At 38.7% G+C, this 22,705-nt stretch overlaps 1 protein-coding gene across 2 annotated transcripts in view; it reads right to left on the bottom strand.

Annotated features, from left to right (window-relative positions):
- Positions 1-21,228, bottom strand: part of DSE (dermatan sulfate epimerase) — a 40,688-nt gene extending 19,460 nt beyond the window's left edge. The window contains exons 1-2 of one of the 2 annotated variants that reach the window (XM_063310853.1): positions 20,905-21,228; positions 3,702-4,170 (exon numbers count right to left, since the gene is read on the bottom strand). In XM_063310853.1, coding sequence (XP_063166923.1) covers positions 3,702-4,117 — 416 coding nt within the window. In that variant the 5' untranslated portion in view covers positions 4,118-4,170; positions 20,905-21,228. Of the gene's footprint in view, positions 1-3,701; positions 4,171-20,904 lie in introns of those variants that run through there. The other variant, XM_063310861.1, reaches the window with a different exon arrangement.
- Between the last annotated feature and the right edge of the window lie 1,477 nt (positions 21,229-22,705).

Raw genomic sequence — 22,705 nt, forward strand, 5'->3', positions numbered from 1 at the left:
AGCTTTACATGGCAAAGGGCCTAGTCATCTGAGGGACCATCTCTCTCCCATACTCTCTGTCCATCCTGTGAGATCAGACACAATTAGTTCATTTTGGGTCTCATCGATCAAGCAATGTCATCTAGAGGGTCACAGGAAGCAAGCCTTCTCTGTTGCAGCACCTGCTGTCTGGAACAGCACTCCCCCAGAGATTTGTATGGCTCCTGCCTACCTGCCTTCAAGCAAACCCTAAAAGCATGGCTTTTTGTGCAGGCCTTGGTTTAGGGTGTTTGGTGGGCCCCTTTAGGTTGGGGCTGATGTGGGGGAATGTTTTCTTTTATTATTTATTTTCTTGACTACATTTTTTTTCCTGACATGTTTCCTCTTGCTGTTTATGTTGTGAAGCTGGCCAGAGTCGTTCTGGAGTTGGGCAGTCTAGAAATTTGATAAACATATATAATAAGCAAAACCCAAAGGGCTTAGCATAAATTGTGAACCTAGCCAGAGTATCCAGAATTAAGGCAGCTATTTATCTGATGCTGTTCTTGACTGATCATACCAATAAAGCTGTAATTCTTCTCAGCAACCATTTTAGGCTACCTTCCTTTCTGACACTTACAATGTTATTTATTCTATTGTATTTATTCTATAAATAAAATAACATTACAAATAAAATTTTAATTGGAACACATTAGGGAGTTCCAATTGGTTATTGGCACACATTTATTGCTTGTTTAAGAATTCCTTTTTATGTATTAAATGAAAGAAATACTGGTAACACTGGATATCACTGTGGCAAATATAAATGCCAAATAAAGCATGAAGCAATTCTTTCTCCTGATGTTATTCTGTTCTCCAAGAGATTTAAAAATATATGGCAAATATTGCTACTTTTTTTCCTGTTAGGGAGTTACCTGAAAGCAAACTTTATATGAGTTATTAATCTTTGCATTCAGTGTAGAGATGTTTGTATGAAATTTAGGAAAACTAAATAAAAGCTGAAGTCCAGATTTGAGAAACAGAACTACTTTTTTAAAAAAGATGAATTTATTAAATTTCATAATGTATATATTCTTTTAAAAAATAAGACCACTGTTTAGCCTCATCAGATCAGTTCATAGCAAGCAGCAAATGTTTGGTCTGCATAAAGCTGGCAGTCCAGAAAAAGTTTACATTTTATTTTTGAAACGTTTTGTAGCTAACCTAGTGCACTCTCTTTCACTCCCACACACACATAAAATTTTTGAATTGTGAATTTAAAATCCATATTTTCTATGAAAACATTTGGCTTATCCTATCCCTAATGTCATAACAGCAAAGCTTCACAATGCAAACGTATGCTGACTGATCCAAATCAAGGCCCCAATGTCTTTGTCAGGGTACAGCCGAAATTTTGACAGTGTCTGCACACAACCATTCATAAAAATGTTGCCTGCAGGACACTCCCTCCCATTCCAAGTTTATCTTTCACTTTTTTATAGAAAGGCTTGCATGATTCCATATAAAAAAAATACATCACTTTTGTTTTCTAAGGATTTCTATACACAACATATATGGCCAAAGAATCATTGAAAATAAATACAACACTGATATTTTACTTTGCAGTATGCCAGCCTCATTGAATATAATTTTTAATTTTAAAATTATATTCTTAAAAAATGTTTAAAGATCTTTTCTTTTCAAATCGGGGGAAAGAGAAGTGTCCAGAAGACACACTGCCATCACGTATATTATAGTAGGGACTCCACAGCCAGTAGAAAACCACAGTATGTTGAATTGGGCTTATTCTTCCATAAACTACATTTAGGACTGCAACCTGAATAAATGTGACCCCTTCCATCTCTTGCTGTATTTCCCCTTGTCCTCCCCTTGTCCTTTTACTGTAATTTTAACAGTAATTTATAAACTGTCTTCTACTGTAATTTATAAACTGCCTGGAATTGGTTATGACGATGATAGTTATTATTATCCAATATGCAGAATGTCTTCCTGAGAACTGTAGACTCTGATCTGGGAAATACAGTATAATAAACTTAACTGATAATGTAGAACAGTAAAAGTTATAGTAAGTGAAAATGAAATTAATAGCATTATCTTTGTTTCAGAAGAGATTACAGAGAAGCATTTAGAGGAAAAATATGTAATGAACTTAACTTTAGAAAAATTTCAAATACAAGATACCTAAGCACAAACTAAGATTTTAAGCTGCATTCCAACAGCAGCATCATTTAAAGTACCCAGATGCTTTACCAAGACTATTCACATCTTGATAAAGGAAAACAATATGTCTTTCAAATATTACAACAGCAGTGTTCAAGTTGTGTTTTTGAGAAAAAGTAGGAATCACATGTAACATATTTAGATTGTATCTGCAAATCTCATCTCACAGTAAACTTTGCACTTGAACAAAATTTTTGTTTTAATCTGTTCAATCGTGTCCTATTCTCGGAGACCGCCTGGACAAGTCCCTGCAGTTTTCTTGGCATGTTTTTCAGAAGTGGTTTACCATTGCCTCCTTCTTAAGGCTGAGTGTGTGTGGCAGGCCCAAGGTCACCCAGCTGGCTTTGTGCCTCAGGCAGGACTAGAACTCACGGTCTCCCAGTTTCTAGCCTGATGCCTTAACCACGACACCAAACTGGCTCTCTTGAACATGATAGTGAGCTAATTTCTTTCTCTCTCTACTTCAACGCCAATCCTACTATTTCTTAGGACTTGCACTGGATTATGCAGACCTTGCAACTTTTATATACAGATGCACTAAGGAATGTAAAAGCTTCATGACAAATTGAAATAGCATTATATGTTATTTCTGCCAGTCAACTTTAAAAGTGAGTAAACTCTGGAGCAAATATTCAACATTGTTTACTCCCCTTTTTCTTTTTAACTCTACAGCTGCTGTATTAACCACCTTAACAATAACTACTTTTAAACTATGTAGCATTTGCTACTCCAGCAATTTCTCCCCACACAGTATTTTTGGCAATTGAAATAAATGGTGTTCATATTCTCTCGCCTTTCATTATGCAACAACGTTAATTATATTCATACAGGTATTTGCGAATGTTAAAGATTATGTTTGAAGTTTAAACCATACACTTAAGTCAGAACTCTAAACTGTTGTTAAAATAAACAATATTATATTCTGTATTACAATTATATATTAAAGTTTTCTTTTGAAAATATGAACAATTGATCAAGTAAAATGGTTATATTTTTATTCAATTTAAATGCAGGTTTCCAAGCAAAATTCTAAAATACAAGCAAGTTTCTACAGTTCATTTAACTCAATTGTATCCTTTCTCTAGGATAAAAGCTGAGAATGGTATTAAATTATATATGCATTAGCCTACCTGGCTGCTATTTGTGGCTGCGAAGAATCAAATAGCAATCAGCTAGTGGACAATGTGGTCACTTTTAGCAAAAACTGGTGTGGGAGCCTGACCTGGGAAGCATCTTCCCGAACTGGAGAAAAGCCAATGGTCTGTTTTGGACTTCCAAAACTGAAATCTCTACATTCTGAATGCTCGTTCAAATGCCACGTTATATGATACATATATTGGAATAGAATAAAAATGGTCGTGCTTGTTTTAGGTATAAGCTTTAAAAATAGATATTCTCTAAAACACAGTTACAAAAAGAAACAAAAGCTTTCTATACTCTATACTCTTTCTATACTAATATGTACAACTATGTTTTGCGATAAAAACAAGACAAAAATCTACCAACTAGGCTGAGCCGCCATTCTTTCCATGTAGTCTTTGGCCATGTTGATAGCTTCCATGTTGTCTGGATAAAGTATGCAGAACATTGCCAGAGCACCTAAATTGTTGCCATAGATTTCATTCCACCGAGCACTGAAGTCTTTGGGGTCCCAGGGAGGAAGATACTCCAAAGAGTTTGACAGCATGATTTGAACAGCTTCAACCAACTGAGTTGCAATGTGTTGATGTGTAGTGGCTGCCTTGTATCGGAGATCCTGTATCTCTCGTCTAGAGAAGTACAGCATTGGGTAGTTATCGTAGTTGGCATTGACAAATGGAACCACAGTGCTTGGGTTGTTGTCAGTGCTGCAGATTAGTGCAAAGCAAACCATATGTATGAAAAACACACTGGGAGCCCCCCGTGTGTGAGTCCTCATTGTGGCATTGGAGCTCCAGGTCTTGAAGGCAGCCAAATCATTTTTGAAGGAGCCTAGATGGCAAAAGAAGAATGAAAAATTGATTAATGTCAAGTCAATTTAATGTTGACTTGGGTTGTAACATTGGGAAGAAATGGGGAAGAAATAGCGCAAGTGTGCTAGGCATCTGCTGTAGTATGGATAATAACAATAACAACAGTAGAAGCAATGATGATGATGATGATGCAAGTATTCCCAAAGCATTTCTGTAAAAATTAGCAGTTACTTGACTATCAGAGGAAAAAAACCTACTACTATCCATACATGAAAGAAACTAATCATAAAGTGCACACTTCACACAAAGCATAGCCTCTGGGATGCTTTAAACTGGATTCCTACACTGAATAGTGGATTAAACTCGGTGGCCTAAATGGCCCCTTCCAACTCTGTGACTGGCTGATAAATTAGTTAAAATAACCTTATCAAGACTGTAGGCCAGGAAGTGAGAAAACAACCATAATGGGTTATTTTAAAAGTTACACTTAATTTTTGCAAATATATTATAACATTATCAATTGCATCTGCTTTTCTTTATCTAGTGATTATATTTAATTTCTTCAACTGCATTAGTCTAATACTACTGAACAGTTATAGTGCTAGTAGCCTCTTGCATGAATATAACTTGGCCAAGAGTCGTTTGTTTTTTTGTTTTACTGCAGGAATGGTACTGTGATCTTTAGGATCTCTGATGCACTTTCAGAATTGTAACAAAGGATGTTCTAATATATGTGACAGTCTAATTAGGCATAAAACTAAGTTCTAGGCTGTAAAAAAACAACTTTGCAGCCATCAAAATAATTAAGAATGTCTAATGTAAAACATTTCTTACTGTTCTTGCATGAAAGCAGGAAGAAAGGAAGAGAGACAGAGATTATGTGAACCTCTGCCAAGACTGTGAATGTTTGATTGGCTGAGGTTCACAGCTGTAGAGTAAAGGATCTGGAATGTGGGAGGTGTCTGCAAGGGTCATTTACAAAGACTCTGGTTGTGACACGTCTTCATTAAGAAAAGCAGGAAAAAAAAACACATACACACACAGCGGAGTAGAATTCTGGAAGTATATTTGTATTATCTGGCCTTTAGGGCATGCATGTTTTTTCCTATTCAGTCAAAAGAATCCTTCCATTTGGCCTGCTGAGATTTATAGCCTACCACTAAAGAAGCTCAATGTTAAATAGAAGCATATATTTTCCCAAATACATGCCCATTTTAAAAGGCTTGAAAATAGCAAACTTGCATGAAAGTAAAACAAAGAAGTGTTTAAACACAGTCATGCAGCCCCCCTCTTTCAAAATTACCAATCATCTCAACTTTGGTCTTAGATGAAACAGCCTAGGGTCTCCCAGAGGAAAGTCAGAGAATTCCTGAAATTCTCCAAAGGGGAAAGGTTAAAGAAAGCAGGGCCAAGAGAGATGGATTTATGTAAATAGTGAACAGTAGTTTTCAATTATTAAAACCAGAAATAGGCCAAGGGAGAAAACATGACATCGAAAGCCTACTGCACAATTGCATTTTTCCTGAGGAAAAGCTGTTTCATAAAATTCAGATGCAGGAAAAGTACATAAGAAGCTAAAACAAACAGAAGCCACACACAGTGATCAAGTTTTCCAAACTAGGGGCCAACATTAGGCTAATAAATTATTGTTTTGAGTGCAAAAATAAGGATTCAGATAGGAACCTTTCATACAGGATCATACACTCTTGGCTGCTTATGCGGTTGTTGTCATGCCTGAAGAAACTGCTGAACAGAATTTTAGAAGTCCGATCCTGTGGGAACCATGGTGTTATTGTTGTACAATACAGCTCACAGGCTACATGAAAAATAACGATCTGGGTGAACAGAGATGAATCAGTTCTGATTATTTTCTTCATTTTTAAAAATTACTTGTCAAATTGAATTCCATTCTTAATTTGTCATTTTGCCACTTGAGGTGACACATGCCAGCCTCTGAGCCTGGCTGGCGCCTTCAAGTCTCACTCCTAAAGTTCTTCTGGCAGTGGTGGATGGTACAGCCTGAGACTCTTCTGGTGTGTAAACTCCACCAAAGCACTTGGTGTGGCTCCCAGAACTATACCCAGAGCACCACTGAACTGTACTATGTGACAATGGGAGTAGAGTATTTAATACATGGAAAATAATCACATTAACAATACTTAATATAATTTTAATTATATCTGGTTTTAATTTGATTTTATTAAATGCATGTTCTTCCCTGTCCCAGGCCACTTTGGAGAGTATGTCCCCTAATGCAAACTTGGCCTAAAAATGCTTGTTGTTTCTACCTTATGAGGACCTTTTATGGGAGCCCTCACCATATACTCTGAAATGAACCTAGCTGAATCCCTTGAGAACAGCTCCAAGAGTGGAGTCAAGGGAAACACATATTCCTGAAGCCCAAGAGTTATGAGAAGAGCAAAATCATGCATATGTATAAAATTTTCTCCCAAGAACATGAACCAATAGATAATTCTGAAGGCAATACTTACATTAATTAATTAAATACAAAAAAAGTATGTCCCAACTAATTTACCAAACACTAGGGAATGAATTACATATACTGTAGGAAACTACGCAGGAGGATGACTGATGGTATGGTGTGGCTGGCCCTTTAGTTTTGCTTCCTTGACAAAACTATGTTTGGTGACTCACAGTTCACTTGTATTATATACTTATTTAGTGAAACCACACTTATCTGTTGCCGAGTAATTGCAATGACTGTTTCCAGCCACTGCCACTGACTACAAGCAAACTAATCTTCTAAACAGTAGGAAAGCAGCTGATATTCCAGTATACTGGTAGGAGATTAGCTGCCCAAAGTGCATGTAAGGCACTTTAGGGGAAGAAATTCTGGTCAACAATCTAATGTCAAACAAGCAAATGAGAGAACTGGATTCCTGGTGACTATATGGATTTTGAGCTTAACTTGATTCCTGGTGGCTACACGGAAGTGCGTATGCAGCGTTGTTGTCAGCAACACAAAAGTAATTTGTCACTGCCTTCTTCTGGGTTTTTTTTTTTTTACTTACTATTCTAAGTTACTGACTTGGTACATCCTTGTGATCTCTCAGCCAAGTACTAAGCAGTTCTGACACTGATTTGCTTTTTACATCAGCCAATGTTAGCAACTCTTGTAATTCATTTTGCATGTGCTGACAATAGGGGCAACAGATATAGAGAAAGTAGGCAGAGGGATTCTGTATGTTTATCTCCTTTCATTATCCAGAAGACTTACTTTTGCATGTCTCTAAGTAGCATGTCTCTTATTGATAAGACATATATTCTCGAGGCTTTCATTATTTCCTTCCTGTCTCAATTCAGTTTTCTTTCTCTTCTGACTCTGACCCGTGCAGTTCAGGTACTTCCCTCTCCCCTACCTTAGGATCATGGAGGAAAGCACCCTACAACCACTGTAGATCAGTGTTTCTCAACCTTGGTGCATTTTAGATGGGTGGACTTCAACTCCCAGAATTAGCTCTGCTGGCTGAGGAATTCTGGGAGTTGAAGTCCACCCATCTTAAACTCGCCAAGGTTGAGAAACACTGACTGTAGATAGTAGTAACTTGGGCTTTCCTATCACCATATTACTTCCTACATAAAGCTTATCTTTATTTTTCTTTCATGCAGGATGCAGGATCAGCCTCAAGAATAAACTCTTAATTTCAGAGTTCCTCTGCCACACGTTCTTTCTGCTGTGTAATGCTATCTGCTGTCCAACAATTCCCACCTACTTAGCAAATAGAATAACTGCTTGAGTCTTTCTAACCTTAAATCACTCCTGCAGTTATGGACTCTCCCCTTCTACAGCATGAACCAATTACATTATTGACCAGTGAATTACAGTGAAACAAAGAAACAGTCTAAAAAAAGGTGTCTAAAAACGAGCCTGCTGAATAATACATTCACAGTACAGGACATAAGATGCTGTAAGAACCATTTCCCACAATCTTAAATGTGTTTGAAAAGAACACTAAAAATCTAGATTGCTTTTAGGGTTTCATTTATCTTTAATGATTCGGATTAAGATTAAAGATAATAAAAAATGTCTATTTGGATGGTTTTAGGTTTAATATGATTATTAAAATTGTTGTATTATCAAGTATAATGGCAGACAATTTATGTTTCTCACTTTGATTTTTATTATAGTAGACAGAAATGTTAGGAGGTTTACATAAATTTTTCTTTTAATATAAGGGGAGGGAGTAACTGTATTTAGTGAATTTTACAATGTGCCAGTGGAATGATTTATAGAAATAATGTGACTTTGGTTTAATATAGAGTAAGGGATTGATTATGGAAATTTTTGTATATCCTTGCTGTTAAAAGTTGGAAGTCACCTCTTTTTGTAACTTTGAAAAATTTTCGGTGTTTTTACACTTTAGGTTTTTTTTCTTTGTAGTTTTTTGTTTTTCTGTAGCTTTTATCTTTGTTTGAAACATAATAAAATTCTTATATAAAAAAAGAACACTGAAAATAAACATCGTTTTTAGAATCAGATGAAAATAATTTCTTCATAATGGTATTTCACAAAGAAATTCTGGCAACCAAACACCAAGTAAGATGCAAAAACAACCCCTTTTCCCCCCTTACATACATAAGTCCTCAAACATACCCATAGTTTCTAGACATTTCTACTCTTCAAGAACAACTTCTACATGTATTAGACTGAACAAATGAACTAAAGAATCTCTGTAAAGAAACACAGAAGCATTTTCTGTGCCCAGCACTTTGGCAGGAAAAAGTATCTGAATCTCCAGTTACTCATTTACCAGTTCTGAGTGACAGACTGCAGCCAGGTAGTCTATATAGACCGACTCTGTCAAACTGCAGCGTTCATATGTGAAATATGTGTCCCTCTTTGAGGGGAGATGGGCGGCAGTATAAATTTGAGAAGTAAATAAAGTTTTAAAAAGCCGTATCAATAGCCTTTTGTATTGCTGATGTCAACTTGGAAAAAAGTAATTTCCTACCACCAAAGATCGATTATTCAGTAGGTTATACAGATGAGGCCAAAAGTATTGGTACTCCTCCACTTTTTCTCAAAGAAACCCAATTTGCTGTGAAATAAATTGCGACTGACACAAGAACATGCTAAGTCACATATCAAGAGCAAAGTATGTGCTCTATGGACTGTGGAATAAAGAATTGCGGCTGCCATTTCCTTGTGTCAGTTTCAACTTATTTAATGGCAAATTGGGATTCTTTGGGAAACAGTGGAGGGGCTGACTTTCTCTGAGAGCCATGGTGGGCTGACGTTTTGCTGGCTTGCTCGCTAGCAAGACAGCTTTTGCGAGGGAGACTGTGGCTGGATGCTGGATCTGGGCCGGCGTAATCTCTCCAGAACAAAGGAGAAATTGTTGAGATCATCCGCATGACTCTAGACAGCCACTACTCATAAGTAGACTGCAGAAACTGTCTTATGGTCAGCCTGTGAGTGGAGTGGCTCAGAGTCAGGATTACATCAAGCTCACACTTGCAAAGCAACCTTATGGACATTAAGCTCGACTGAACCTTATATCTTAATCACTTTTTTGGATGAATTTTTATATTCCTTGTATGCTGGAGAGATTAAGACCCTTTGGACTGGCAAGGTTTTACTGTATTCATCAGGCTAGTCTGATTCCTTAAAAGGCGACAGTGTAAATTGGATTTTAAACGTTTTGAAAATATATGTATTTCTGGACTATGCAGCAAAAGGGTGCTTACTATATGGATTTTAGAAAGTTAATAACGGGTTAAGGGGCCAGAGAGATTTGGAATTATAGTTTTGAATTAATTGAAGATATCTTCTCATGGGAAAATGGCAATTGTTTATTTTTTTTTGATAAGGAGACCTTGAAGATTGGACATTACAGGGAGCCAGAGGATGGGGGGAGGGGGGGAAGTGGAGCAGAAATCCTTAGTGCAAACTTTTGAATACCTCTCAGCTAAGTTACTGGAGTAAATGGATCAATTGCTTGAGAAACTGGACAGAACGTGCTCTAATAAAGTTGTACAACAAAAACAAGTTGTAATGGATGTCTATGAAATTGATTTGAGCGGGGATTTAAATGTAATACAAATGAATCTGATGGATGATTTATTCCCTAAAGGAAATAAACAGATACCAAGGCAGGAAACTGATTTGGATAATTTTTTTCTTCTGGATATACGAAAGAGCTCTGCTAAGTTTGGAAAGACTTTTTAAGACGACAACAAACAAAAGGATAAACTTTACCTAATGGACATACAAAAGAAATTGTTAAAGTTCTGAAGGATTTTTGCCTGGATACACAGATGACCAGCAAATTACCTCTGGGAGTTTTCTTGAAGGAGTTAAAGAATAATTTTAAAACATCAGGGAAGATTTATAAGGTTGGCTTGTTTGACTGGGGCTAAAAGAAGAAAATAGTTATAACTGGTTGCCCTTACTGGACTTTTACTGACGAAGAATGATTGACAAAGCATTTAGATTTTGTTTTTTTTAATCTAAGAAATGAATTATGGGGAGAAGAGATACTATGTTTTATTTAGGGATAGTGATAAGCTACTAAAATTGTTTTTACCTGCTGGGATGAAGGGGGAAGTTACTTTTTTCTTTCTTTTTTCTTTTTTTCTCTTTTTCTTTTCTATACTCCCTCCCCCCTTTTTTGTTTTTATTTTTTGTAGTTTGTATTGACTTTTATTCTTCTCATTTATAATTCTTAATAACATTATTTGAAAAAAAAAGGGAAAAGTGGAGGGGTACAAATACTTTTCACAACATCTGTATATGATGACAATAAAAAAGATATTAATATTTCCTCAATATTCATCTTTGATATTTGCTTGCTATTTTCAACAATTGAACAGATCTTCATAGGTACATTAATTTGTAGATTTTTTATTTATAATAATGATAATAGCAGCTGTAAATTCTCTAAATTCTACTAGATCACAAGCTCAGAAAGATCACACTCTACTGCTTTTCGAAAGAACGTGCCAACGACTCCAGTTTTGAACAACCAGTCCCAATGATTTTGGTCAAACTGACTTTTGACAGTCCAACTCTAAACTGATTGAGCAGGGTTTCTTTCATATTATCAAAGTCTACCATTGTCTTAATATGTTGTTGGAATAGCACAGAACTGGGGGTGTAGCAGAAGCAAACTTAAATTAGCCAGAACACTATACTGGCTCATGGGTCAATTGTATTCCAATCTGCAAAAAGCAGCGGTCAGATAATGAAAGAAGCCAGATAATGGTTCTCTCCTTCTGTCTCCACCAGGTTCCAGTAAAGGTTATCATTACCAACTCTGATGGCTATCACAGCTCACTAGTGCATCTGAAAATATGCTGTAAGATGCCGTGCCACCATATATCTCCAACTACAGACTTGGCAATGCGTGCACAGGAGAAACTGCCCACTTTATACAAAACACACATCAGATAACCCAATAAATGAATGGCTCATAAAATTTTCCCAAGTATCTCAGAGGTACTCTGCATCAGTCCTTCAGGCATTAATATTTCCTGGCAGCTTCTACTTTACTGCTGGAGCTGAAGTTGAAGGAATGCAATATTCATTTAAAGGCAGATGCCCTTACAATGCCCTCTCCCATATTCAGATAATGTCCCATCACAAATCAGTAAAGACAAGAATGGTATCTTTTTATAGGAAGTTCTAATCATTTGGAACTGAACAAGTGGACACCGCTAATAAAACTACAATGTGGTTTTCTCTTTGGATGGGGTAGTATTATAGTGGTAACAGATAATACCCATAAATGGTTGTCAGAGAACTACCAGGGGAAAATGGGGAGCACAGCTAAGCAAGATGGAGCACAGGTTCATTTGTCTCTTCACAGTGAAGCCTGTTTCCTGCCTCCCATTTTATCCCACTCAACTTCCTTAAAAGGATCCAGGTAATTCTGCACAAGGCTGCCAGTCAGGACTGCATGGACACAAATGTACCGCTCTCCTTGTCACTGTGTAGCTTTCATTGCACTATGTTATTATTCATTTATTTAAATTTATTGGTCATCCAACTCCAGTGGACTCTGGGTGGCATACAAAACTAGGAAAAAAAACTCCATAAAAACAGCTAAAAACATTAAATCAATCAGGCAGCCAAATTAATATGAATTAATAAACAACAAAATCAACAAAATAGGAGCTACTGAACAAATAACGAACATCAACCCCAGACCTGGGACCAAAGGCAGGTTTCCAAAGCTTTTTGGAACCCCAGGAGAGAGGGCGCCATCCTTATCTCTGGGGGATGCTGTTCCAGAGGGTGGGGACCGAGATACAGAGAAGGCACGCTTCCTAGGTCCCACAGTGTTTAATGGAGGGGACCTGGAGTGCAACACTCTGCTGGAATGTAGCAGTTGGAGACATGCAATCTCTTGGGTATCCAGGCCCTATGCCATACAGGGATTCATAAGAAATAACCAGCACCTTGAATTGCTCTTGGAAGGTGACTGGCAGCTGACTGGCAGCCAACGGTGGTGACACAATGAGAGGCACCCATTACTGCTCGCTGCATTTTGAACCAGCTGTAGCTTCTGGGTGGTCTTCAAGGGCAGCCCCACGTAGAGCGCCTTGCAATAATCCCATTGTGAGGTGAGCAGGGCATGAGTGACTGAAGGGCCTCTTCTTATCAGTCCTCAGTCGTCGTATCCATTTTTATCACTTTGCTTCATTTGTAGCTTTCATAATAGAAGGAATTATAGCTATGCAGCACTTCAGATCTGCTTCGGAAGAGATGCTCCAAAATGAGCAGCAGCACAACAGGAGCATTTGATGCAGATATTTTAAGGAGTCACAGACAGGTTTTGTCTTTGGATTTATTTGTACCCAGAAGCACCTCTTCTGATTCAAACTCAAACTATGGCATGGTCCCACTCAAACATCCCTCCCCCACCAAAAAAAACTCCTCTTTGACTTTCGTATACTTTCAGATGAAAGCTTTAAACAATCCGCACTCTGCAATTCTATTGTGAAATCTAGATATCTCTATTTCCTATCTGTTGCCTTCTTGTGTTATTCTACCAGTTCCTCCCTTTTCTTATCATAAAAATATAATTAAGGACAGAAAGGTACAATAACTGTATTGTCTCCATACAATATTTTTATGCAGATATTTCTACTGGAAACAGCACATTTTTTTTCAGCAATGAGTAGATAAAAGAGGCAGGATAATGGCATTATGATGTCACACAAGTAGGTGCAACCTGGTGTATAGGGGTAGGGGATAGATTTATTTAACTTGTTTAGATCTGTACACCAGTCTAAAATTCACATGCTTTTTTCAGTGAAAAACAACAGGAAATTGTAGTTTTCCAATTTGGCAATACATCTTGCCAGTTCTTTAAGAGTTGTATAGCCAGAAATCAAACCCAGGATTTATGCCACTTTGCCAAGCTGTATTTCAGTGTGGTGTAGTGGGGTTAAGGTGTTGAACTGAAGATTCAAGTCCACCATTTAGCTCACTCTTTCTTATTCTAACCTACTTTACACAGTAGTCAAGGGGAAAAACTGCTCTGTATACTATCTTGAAGAAAACAAACTGATGGATCATCAAACAAATCAACCCGGAGTTCTCACTTGAGGCACAAATGACCAGGCTCAAATTATCCTACTTTGGACACATTATGCGAAGACCCAGCTCTCTGGAAATGGCTCTAATGATGGGAAAGGTGGAAGGAAAGAGGATGACCAGCAGTAAGGTGGATCGACTCAGTTACAGTGTCAATGAGTGATCCATTGGGAGACTTGAAAGACCAAGTTAGGGATAGATCATCATGGAGAAAATCTATCTATGTGGTCACTGAGACTCAAAAACGACTTGATGGCACATAATCAATACCATCTTGAGCTCCTGGAAGAAAGGCAGGTTATATATCTGACTTATTAATCAATCCTCTATTCAGTATGCTTCTGCACTGACAGAGCAGATAGGGTTAACTATGAAGAAAAAAAAGCAAGGTAGGAGGTAAAGAGGGCTTGTAATGGGCCTGATTCATGGATTATTATTAGAATCCCATCACAAACCTATCTTCTGCCTGTGTCAGTGTGGATAAGCCTATTTGCAATCTGGTGTTTTGTTTTGTTTTAACCTGGCTGCTATCAAGATTCAACAAACTCTGCTTTGCCTTCTGGAAGCCACACATCTGCCCCCCCACCCCATGGCTTCAAACACTCATTTCCTGTTTCCTCTTGAGTTTCCTTTTCCACTGAGCTACTAGATAGTTTAATGCTGCTGCTTAGCTTCAGTCTTTCGGTGTGCAGATTTATGGACCTCTTTTCATGGAGGAATAATCTGCAGAACAGGATTGTAATTGTAATCCATTTTCCAGAACACTCTGCTTTCATACAGGAGCCTTGTACTCAAGGCACTGTGGAGGCAGCTTGTGCAAAGACAATTAATAAAGCAATTTGAGTGATATTTGCCACTGCATTTTATTGACTGGTATTGGATACCGTTAGAGTTAGTGATGGTTGGTAGAAATGTCATGATGTATGTGCTAGGAATGTCTGCCAGTGTTGCTGTAGTATTTTTTCTTTTATACAACTTTTATGGGGTTGACTGGTCATGAATATAATTGGAATTGTTATACAGGCTTTAATCCACATATCCTGCCCATTTACACAGCAGCACCAATAGCTGTGCTGACATTTTCCATTTGATACATATTTTATTACTCCTGCTACTTTGTTTCTATCCATTTATAAACATCTGAGTGTAAATTTTATTTTTTTAAAATTATGAGAAATACTGCATGATACAATTTGCAGCATAAGAAATAGAATTAACACTAGAAAATGGGAGACAGGACTATTAGGGATGCTCACTGCCTTGAGTTTGTGTGTGTGTGTGTGTGTGTGTGTGTGTGTATGTATGTATGTATGTATATATATATATATATATATATGGGATAAAACTCTAATACAGAATCAATATTTTACATTCATTTAGGAATACAAAACAAAGCACACATGCACACGTGGAAAGAAAATTCTAATGTGCCATCTCCAGAGTCCAGGATGGCCAATAAATTTAAATAAATAAATAATCTCAAGATTTTAGACTGCTTCTTAGATAAAGCAAACTGCTTTCACACAATTTTTGGTGTTTCTAAACAAAAATCAGGAAAAGGCTTGCCAGTTTTAGAATGTATGGGTATGGCTTTCAACTTAATGAAGTTCATAAATTAGTACTCTTAAGAAGTTATACTGATTGTTTTATTCTTTAAAATGGTTACTTCAGTTTAGAAGGATTAAGTCAATTTGGTTATTGAGGTAGCATTCCAACTGACAAATAAGCAAACTTTTGCTTTCCTGATTCTTTTTCAGAGGCTACAACATCACTATCCTTATTTGACTGACAACCATTTGGCTGACTACCAGCTCTTCATTCCACACTTAGCTGAATCTTTTTGCAATGTTAGTGACCACACTTGAGGACACCTGCTGGTAAGTTGAGTAACAACCTCACTGCTGTTACATCTATTATTTGCTGTGGGCAGTGATTATCAAATCTGACCAATAGTATAGCTGGAGAAGAGCTCTTGCTACAAAAATGATTACTATCATGATGCAACCTCAGACTTCCTTAATCAGTGTAGTGAGGAGAACAGGGTGGATCTCATGTTTATACCACTCAAGGATTTCCTGTGGAAGATTTTAGCAATGAAGCTGCTTGGTTAATTTCACTGCCCACTGCAGGATTCAGTAATGCTAAAATGAAGAAAAATGCACATGAGACCACAAAGGATTTAGATACACACTGATTGGAGGGCAGAGAAAAAGTAGGGGAGGTAAAACCATGCAAATTTTTATATGCAGGACTTAGAACCTAGAATAATCTTGCAGGTAATACCATGGAATTCTTACCTATTGTAAATTACAAATGAGAACAAAAGTTTAGGATAAAAGTATAGGGCTCTGGCAAATATGCCTTGAACTCTGATAAGCAGAATTAGTTGCATCATTGCATTGGAGATGGAGAAAAGGCAGAAAAAAATGTGAAAAAAGCATGAATAATACTGGGTTCCCTTTTATAGTAGAATTAGCTTGGAAAATGTAAAAAAAAAAAGTATGAGTCTGAGGAATTTGATTTAGCTAATGATGTGAGAATACCATGTGGTGATAAGGTTTTGGAATGTGAATACTCCTTTAATGGCAAAGCAGATGTTTAAAACATGTTTCCTCAGAATTAAATACAATATAGCAAAAGAAATCTTTTACTTCTGTTGCACTAATAGTGCAATTCTAGGCATGTATCAGAGACAAATTCCCACTGAGGGGGGACTATTTCAGTTAACATGTACGTAGCAATATATTCTACTTCTCTTATAAACAAAATACAAATTTATCAAATATAAGGAAACTGACAGTTTTATTTAACGTTCATACTATTAAATTTACAAGGGCCCTTTCAAATTTATTTCCTCCTTGATCATGCTTCTCCATTCCATACAGTGGCTAAGTTAAAACGTAAAGACAGAACATTGTCCTCTTTTCATGCATTTTCACTATTTTCCCTGACCTTCTCAGTTGAAGAGACACTAATGCACTGGTCTTCCACCAACACATGTGGAACTCCCACACATATATTAGTTTTCAGTTCATTAGATGGGTATCTTCTGCACATACCCATTGATCACTATAGCACACTTAATGCTCTTCCTCTTTCAAAGAAAATTTACGTCTCATCTAAATCAATGTAATTTATAAGCCATCTCTATGCAATATACCCAGGCATAATTGCCAATAAATTCACCATATCTTTCTTTTAGATAATATGCTTGGAATTATAACTGTGTATCTGAATTTAATCAGATCTGTTTCTGACCACTGTAATGATTTCTGTACATATGCAATGAATTCTACTTACCTTCCTATGAAGCAAAGTAGTTTAGCAATCCAGTAACAAAGAAGAAATTCAGCTCCACTCATCCAAGTCAAGCTCAAAGGCTCAACATTGTCAGGAATAGGTTCCAAATAAGGAATGGCAGCCTTGTTTGTGCAAGACTTTGTCACTGGTTCCTTCTTTGTGCCCTACAATTCTATAGTATTAAGTACCAGCATAGACCAAGCAGTACCCAGACATTAAGTTCTAAATTGCTTGGTTCTGTACATACTAATGATGCCTGAAGAGGTATCACCCTTTTATATTCCAACACCACACAAGAATGCCCATTTTCAAAGGCACAGTTTTATGCAGTACTATCCAATGCCCATATATTTGGATATAAGTCACTGTGGAAAAGAGACTGCTGTCAGGCAACTGTTTACTTAAACTAGGAATATTTCTTTAGCTGCTTTTTGCCACCAAAGAGAGGACATTATAATAATGTTACAAACTTTTTTTTTAATGGAACAGAAACAGAGAAACAAAACACCCACTCTTAAAATCTCTGGTTTACTCCTTTATTTCATGATTTCCACTGATCTCCATGGCATCACAACTTGACTTCTTTGTCTCTTTGTCCCAAACAATCAACTTTTGGAAGATGTTAACAGCAGTCTGTACTACTTAAGAACAATTTCAGGATGCTATCTTACATTCTAGTCTTCCCCAAGCTGGTGCCCTCCAGAGCTGAGACTTTTCCAGTCTTCCCCAAGCTGGGACCACCATTCCCCCAATTCTAAGCCAACATAACTGAAGATTCTCTGGGAATTGCAAAGCCAGACCACCTGGAGGGCCAGATGGGACAATGCTAGAGGGTATGTCTTATTGAGTACAATGATGCATACTTCTTAGTGTGCATATGTAGGACAGTACTGCAAATCCTGTATCATTTGAAAGAAGTTGAAAATAGCTCAGTGTAGGAAGACAAAGTCAGAACTCAAATAATATGATAACATCTGCTATTATAGTCCTTTCCTTTGCCCCCCTTACATGTTCCCCTGTCCTACTTTTTTCTCTCTTCATCTTATCAGAACTTTTTCAAACCGGAATTGTGATAAAATTCATTGTTAGAGTCAAATATGCACTGCCTCATTTTCCTAAGTTTTAAAACATGAAATAGATCCATTAGTAACAATGAAATAGACATAGACAAAGAGAGAGATTAAAGCAAACTATTTATGGGATTGTAAAGAAAGGTAATGTTTTTCTTGTGTCAAGCTACGAACAAACTGTAGTCAATTAACTTGAAAGAGTGGGAGGAAAGACTTTGGATGTAAACTCTGGGGCTGTCTCTCTCTCTCTCTAGTCTAACTTGATTTCTGTGTTCTGCAGTAGGCAGCTCGTTTATGCATATGAGTTTCTTCTTGCTCTTTTTTTAAATAGGAAATATTAATGCATTGCAGTGGTAAGTTCCAAAATAGGCTTAACATCATTTTTTTAAAAAAAAAAATCCTTCTAAAACATTCACCCTAAAAGTCCTGTTCTTCTTTACTTGCAACCAAGATGATATAGGGCCTCAGAGAAATAACTTACAAGTAAATAGTTAGAGGCACTGGGTATGGCAGTGCAGGTTTGGCCTGCAGAAGAGAAGCCTGTGGAAAGAAATGATAGCCATCTTCAATAATCTGGAAGTCTGTTGTATAAAAGACAGGGAAGGATTGTTCCAGAAGACAGGATAAGAACCAATGGGATTAAGTTACCAGGAAATTGATTTTGGTTGGACGTCAAGAAAAGAAATCCTAACGTTAGTAGGTATTCAACAGTGGAAGGGACTGCCTTGGAGGTGGTAGACTCTTCTTCACTGGAACTGTTTAAGCAGAAGCTGGAGGGCCATCCGTTGGGATGCTGTAGTACTAGATTCCTGCAATGGGCAGAGGGTTGGACTAGATGATCTCTAATGTCAATTTCAATCTTTATAATCTATGATGCTTTACACATCACTGTGGTCATTAGGTACTGAACAAAATGTTGATAACAGACTCTCTGGCATCAAAATATTGCCCAGCCCCCCCCTTTAAGAAAATGAAATAGCACAACTCTTTATATAGCTACTAAATAGGATTTCAATGTGCCGTATTCCCCAATAAATGTATATACCATTGAAGTCTTAATTTTCCCTTCAATTTAATCTAGGCAGATTCATCTGATTTTTGTGGATATAGTCAGGCTTCCTAAAGGATGGCAGCATTGAACTATTTTTTATCCCGCCCTTTATTATTTTACAAATAACTCAAGGCCGGGAACATACCTAATACTCCTTCCTCTTCCTATTTTCCCCACCACAGCAACCCTCTGAGGTGGGCTGGGCTGAAAGAGAGGGACTGGCCCAAGGTCACCCAGCCAGCTTTCATGCCTAAGGCGGGACTAGAACTCACGGTCTCCTGGTTTCTAGCCTGAAGCCTTAACCATTAGACCAAACTGGCTGTCTGCTACATTTTGTTCAGTACCTAATGACAACAGTGATATGTAAAGCATCATAGAATATAAAGATTGAAAATGACATTAGAGATCATCTAGTCCAACTCTGCCCGATGCAGGAATCTAGTACTACAGCATCCCAACAGACGGCCCTCCAGCCTCTGCTTAATTGCTACACTTTCATTTAGATAAACTTCAGTATTTGATTTTGCATGTGATAATTACAAAAGTAGAAGGACAGCATACTACTCAAAACAAGGGGATAAGCCCTAAACAGATGGTATATGTTGGCTGTTTTCATACCAGCTCATTCCAATAATGACTCTGATACCAGATTAAGAAATCTGTCCTCCATTAAACTACACTGCAATTCTATACTACTGTCCTATCAATAGTTACTCTCAAGGACTTTCATGCGCAGGAATTGGCTGTGTGAGTTCAGTCTAAAACACAACTACAGTACAAAATAACTGAGAACATTCAGAACATGATTTAGAGGGCACATCTACCTGTACCTAATCAGAACTGAGTTCAGTGGAGTTTTCTGCGCTGTCCCGGTTCTATACAATTTCAGCCTATTTTTGTGGTCAATCCCATTTTAATAACCTTTACACATGGCACGAATAAGGCAAAAAGATTATACTTTTAGCCTCTAAAATATATTTACTAGGCCTGAGTCACATTTGCTCAGTGACATTTATTTCTTGAGTCAGTTCAGAGAACCATGTTCCTAAATGTCTGTGGCAGGCAGAAAGTCTGCAAAACTTACACAGCAGTCATGTCCTTTGGGAGAGTTTCACTTCCAAAAACATTAATCTCTCCAGTTCAAGTTTTCCAAACTTTACATAAATTACTAGCCCTGCTTTTGGCTTTGTACTTTGCTGGGCATCTGAGTGCAGAATCAAGAGAGCCATCAGAGGCATGTCATATATACACATAGCTGGCCCAACTCCACACATTCTTTCTAAAACCCAGAACGGTCAAATAGTTGAATAATAAACTCTATTACCTGGAAAAGAAGATGAATGCCAGCAGCACAGGGCAGCAACTTGGAAAGACCCAAGCATATTTACTTAGACTGGCTTTTGGCCATACTGATTTGGGTGTTATGGGAACTGTAGTCCAATTCACATGGTAGGAGCCAGCCTGGGGAAGTCTATTTCCAAAATGCCTCCTTAGCTGGACTGCACGGGATTGCAACTCCAGTTTCCGAAGCTCTGACATAACCAATTTCTAACCGCTAAGAGATTTGCAATCTACTCGCTAGCTGGTAATGGATGAAATGTCCCAGGGCATCTGCAGAGCGCTGGAAGGCCTCCTTTCCCCCAAATGGTCTTTTTTACGAACTCAGAGCCCGACCCCCGCCGCCGACCTCCAAGTGTGGGCCGAGAAAAAGACTTATGGTAACGGGCCGCCTGTCGCTGGATGTAGGAAGGAACGGCCGCGTCTTCTTACCTCTCTCCCAGCCTTCTGTTGCGCAGCCCTTCTCACGCCACGGCGGCAGGAGGCTGAGCCACCGGAGTGAAGGAAGCCGCCGCGTGCCCTGCGCAGGCACTCCCGCTTGGCAGACGAAGTCCCGGCCGGTCGGCGACGGATGCTTGACCGGGTAGGTAGCTGGACGGATAGAAGCAGCTCGGCCCGCGCGGATCACAGGACGGCGTTCGCAGGCGCCCGAGCTCCGCCAGAGGGAGGAGACCGCAACGTCACCGGAGAAGGCAGCTGGGGGAGAGAAGAGGGCGAGGAGCCCCTTAGTCCCACCTCTCTCCCGATCCCCCTCGCTGATCTTGGTTTAGGCTGCTCCAAGTCTCGGGCGCCTGTGAAGTTCTTTTCCCGCCAAAGTGGCAGAGCGCGAGGTGAGCCCCTTCCCGGAATGCTTCTTCCAGAGAGAAAGCCGCCTTTTACAGTAACTTCTTCTCGTAACAAGGCTGGCCACCCGTCTCGGGCCCCTGGAGCAGTCGCGTGGCTAAGAAGCACCGAGGCATCCGTGAAAAAAACAACCCTTTCTCCTCACCCTACTCTGTCCGGCCTCAGCGGAGTCTCTCTCCGTAGCTCGGTCGCCTTGGACCTTTGCGGCGGGCGGTGAAGTTCCCGCACGAAAAAGCAGTGGCTGCGCTTAGCCTTGAGCCCTTTGGTCGGCCTTTTGGGTACCAAAGGGGAAGGTGGGAGGCAAGAGACTGCCTAAAGCGTTAGAAGTAACCTCTACCAGTTTCCTCCTCACGTCTAGGGCGCCTCAGCGCAGCTATTCACCCTTTAGCTCCCCGGAGCACTTTCGGTGGCAAATATGTTAATGACGGCCAACTAGCCCGGTACGTGGCCCACCAAGAAGTAAAAGTATGTGTTGGCTGGTTCTCCTTTAAGGAGCAAGCGTTTTTGCTCGTTTGCTTCCTCAGCTCAGCTATATCCCATTCTTCCTCCACCCCACCCTAACCAGGTGAACAATCAGGGCTCCTGGACCTTGAAAGAAGAGAAAGGGAAGAAGTTTTTCACAGGAAAGGGAAGGGTTGTAGGCTTTTGTTTGGTTCACTCTGTTTTCTTCGCATTACAAGAGTAGGTTGGGTCAGTGATACTACATTGAGAGGGAGTGGGAGCTGCAACCTTTTCCTGTCGATTCTTGGCCGTTGGCTGCTATGGAACAGAAAGTACAGCCACCTAATTTTCCTATTTGCACCCTTGAATTTTCTGGACAGCACAGTAGCAGAGATTCTAACCACTGGGTCAAGTCCCTTAGAAAATAAATCTGGTCATATTGAGGTATTATGAGCACTTTCTATCACTTTTATAATCCATGTTACATCATTTTTATTATCCATTTTATCATCCAATTAAGGCTTCACCTTAATTTATAATGGTTAGCTGGTTAAGTGTTGTTTTAGCCTTGTACTATGCCATCCAGAGTCCGTGTCATGAGATATAAATCAAATAAATAAATCCCTATTTCCCCATTCCCCTAATGTCCTGCTATGCTGCCTCATCAGGATGAGTGAGGGGTTGCTGTGGGAGGGATGAGTGAAGAACACTAGGAAATTATGCCAAAAGTATGGGTACTCTGTTGAAAGACCTGAAAGGCCAGGTTTGGGGACTGATAGTATGGAGAAAATATATCTATGTGGTCAGTAAGAGTTGACACTGATTTGATTGCATATCATCATCATCATCAAACATCAACATCAGCATCATGATTATCATCATTTTCTCCCAGCACTACTTGTTATTTTTCATTACAAAGAAAATTAAGGAGAAAAAGAATAACCGCATA

This window comes from Candoia aspera, chromosome 1, assembly GCF_035149785.1.
Source record: "Candoia aspera isolate rCanAsp1 chromosome 1, rCanAsp1.hap2, whole genome shotgun sequence".
Taxonomy (NCBI): Eukaryota; Metazoa; Chordata; class Lepidosauria; order Squamata; family Boidae; genus Candoia; species Candoia aspera.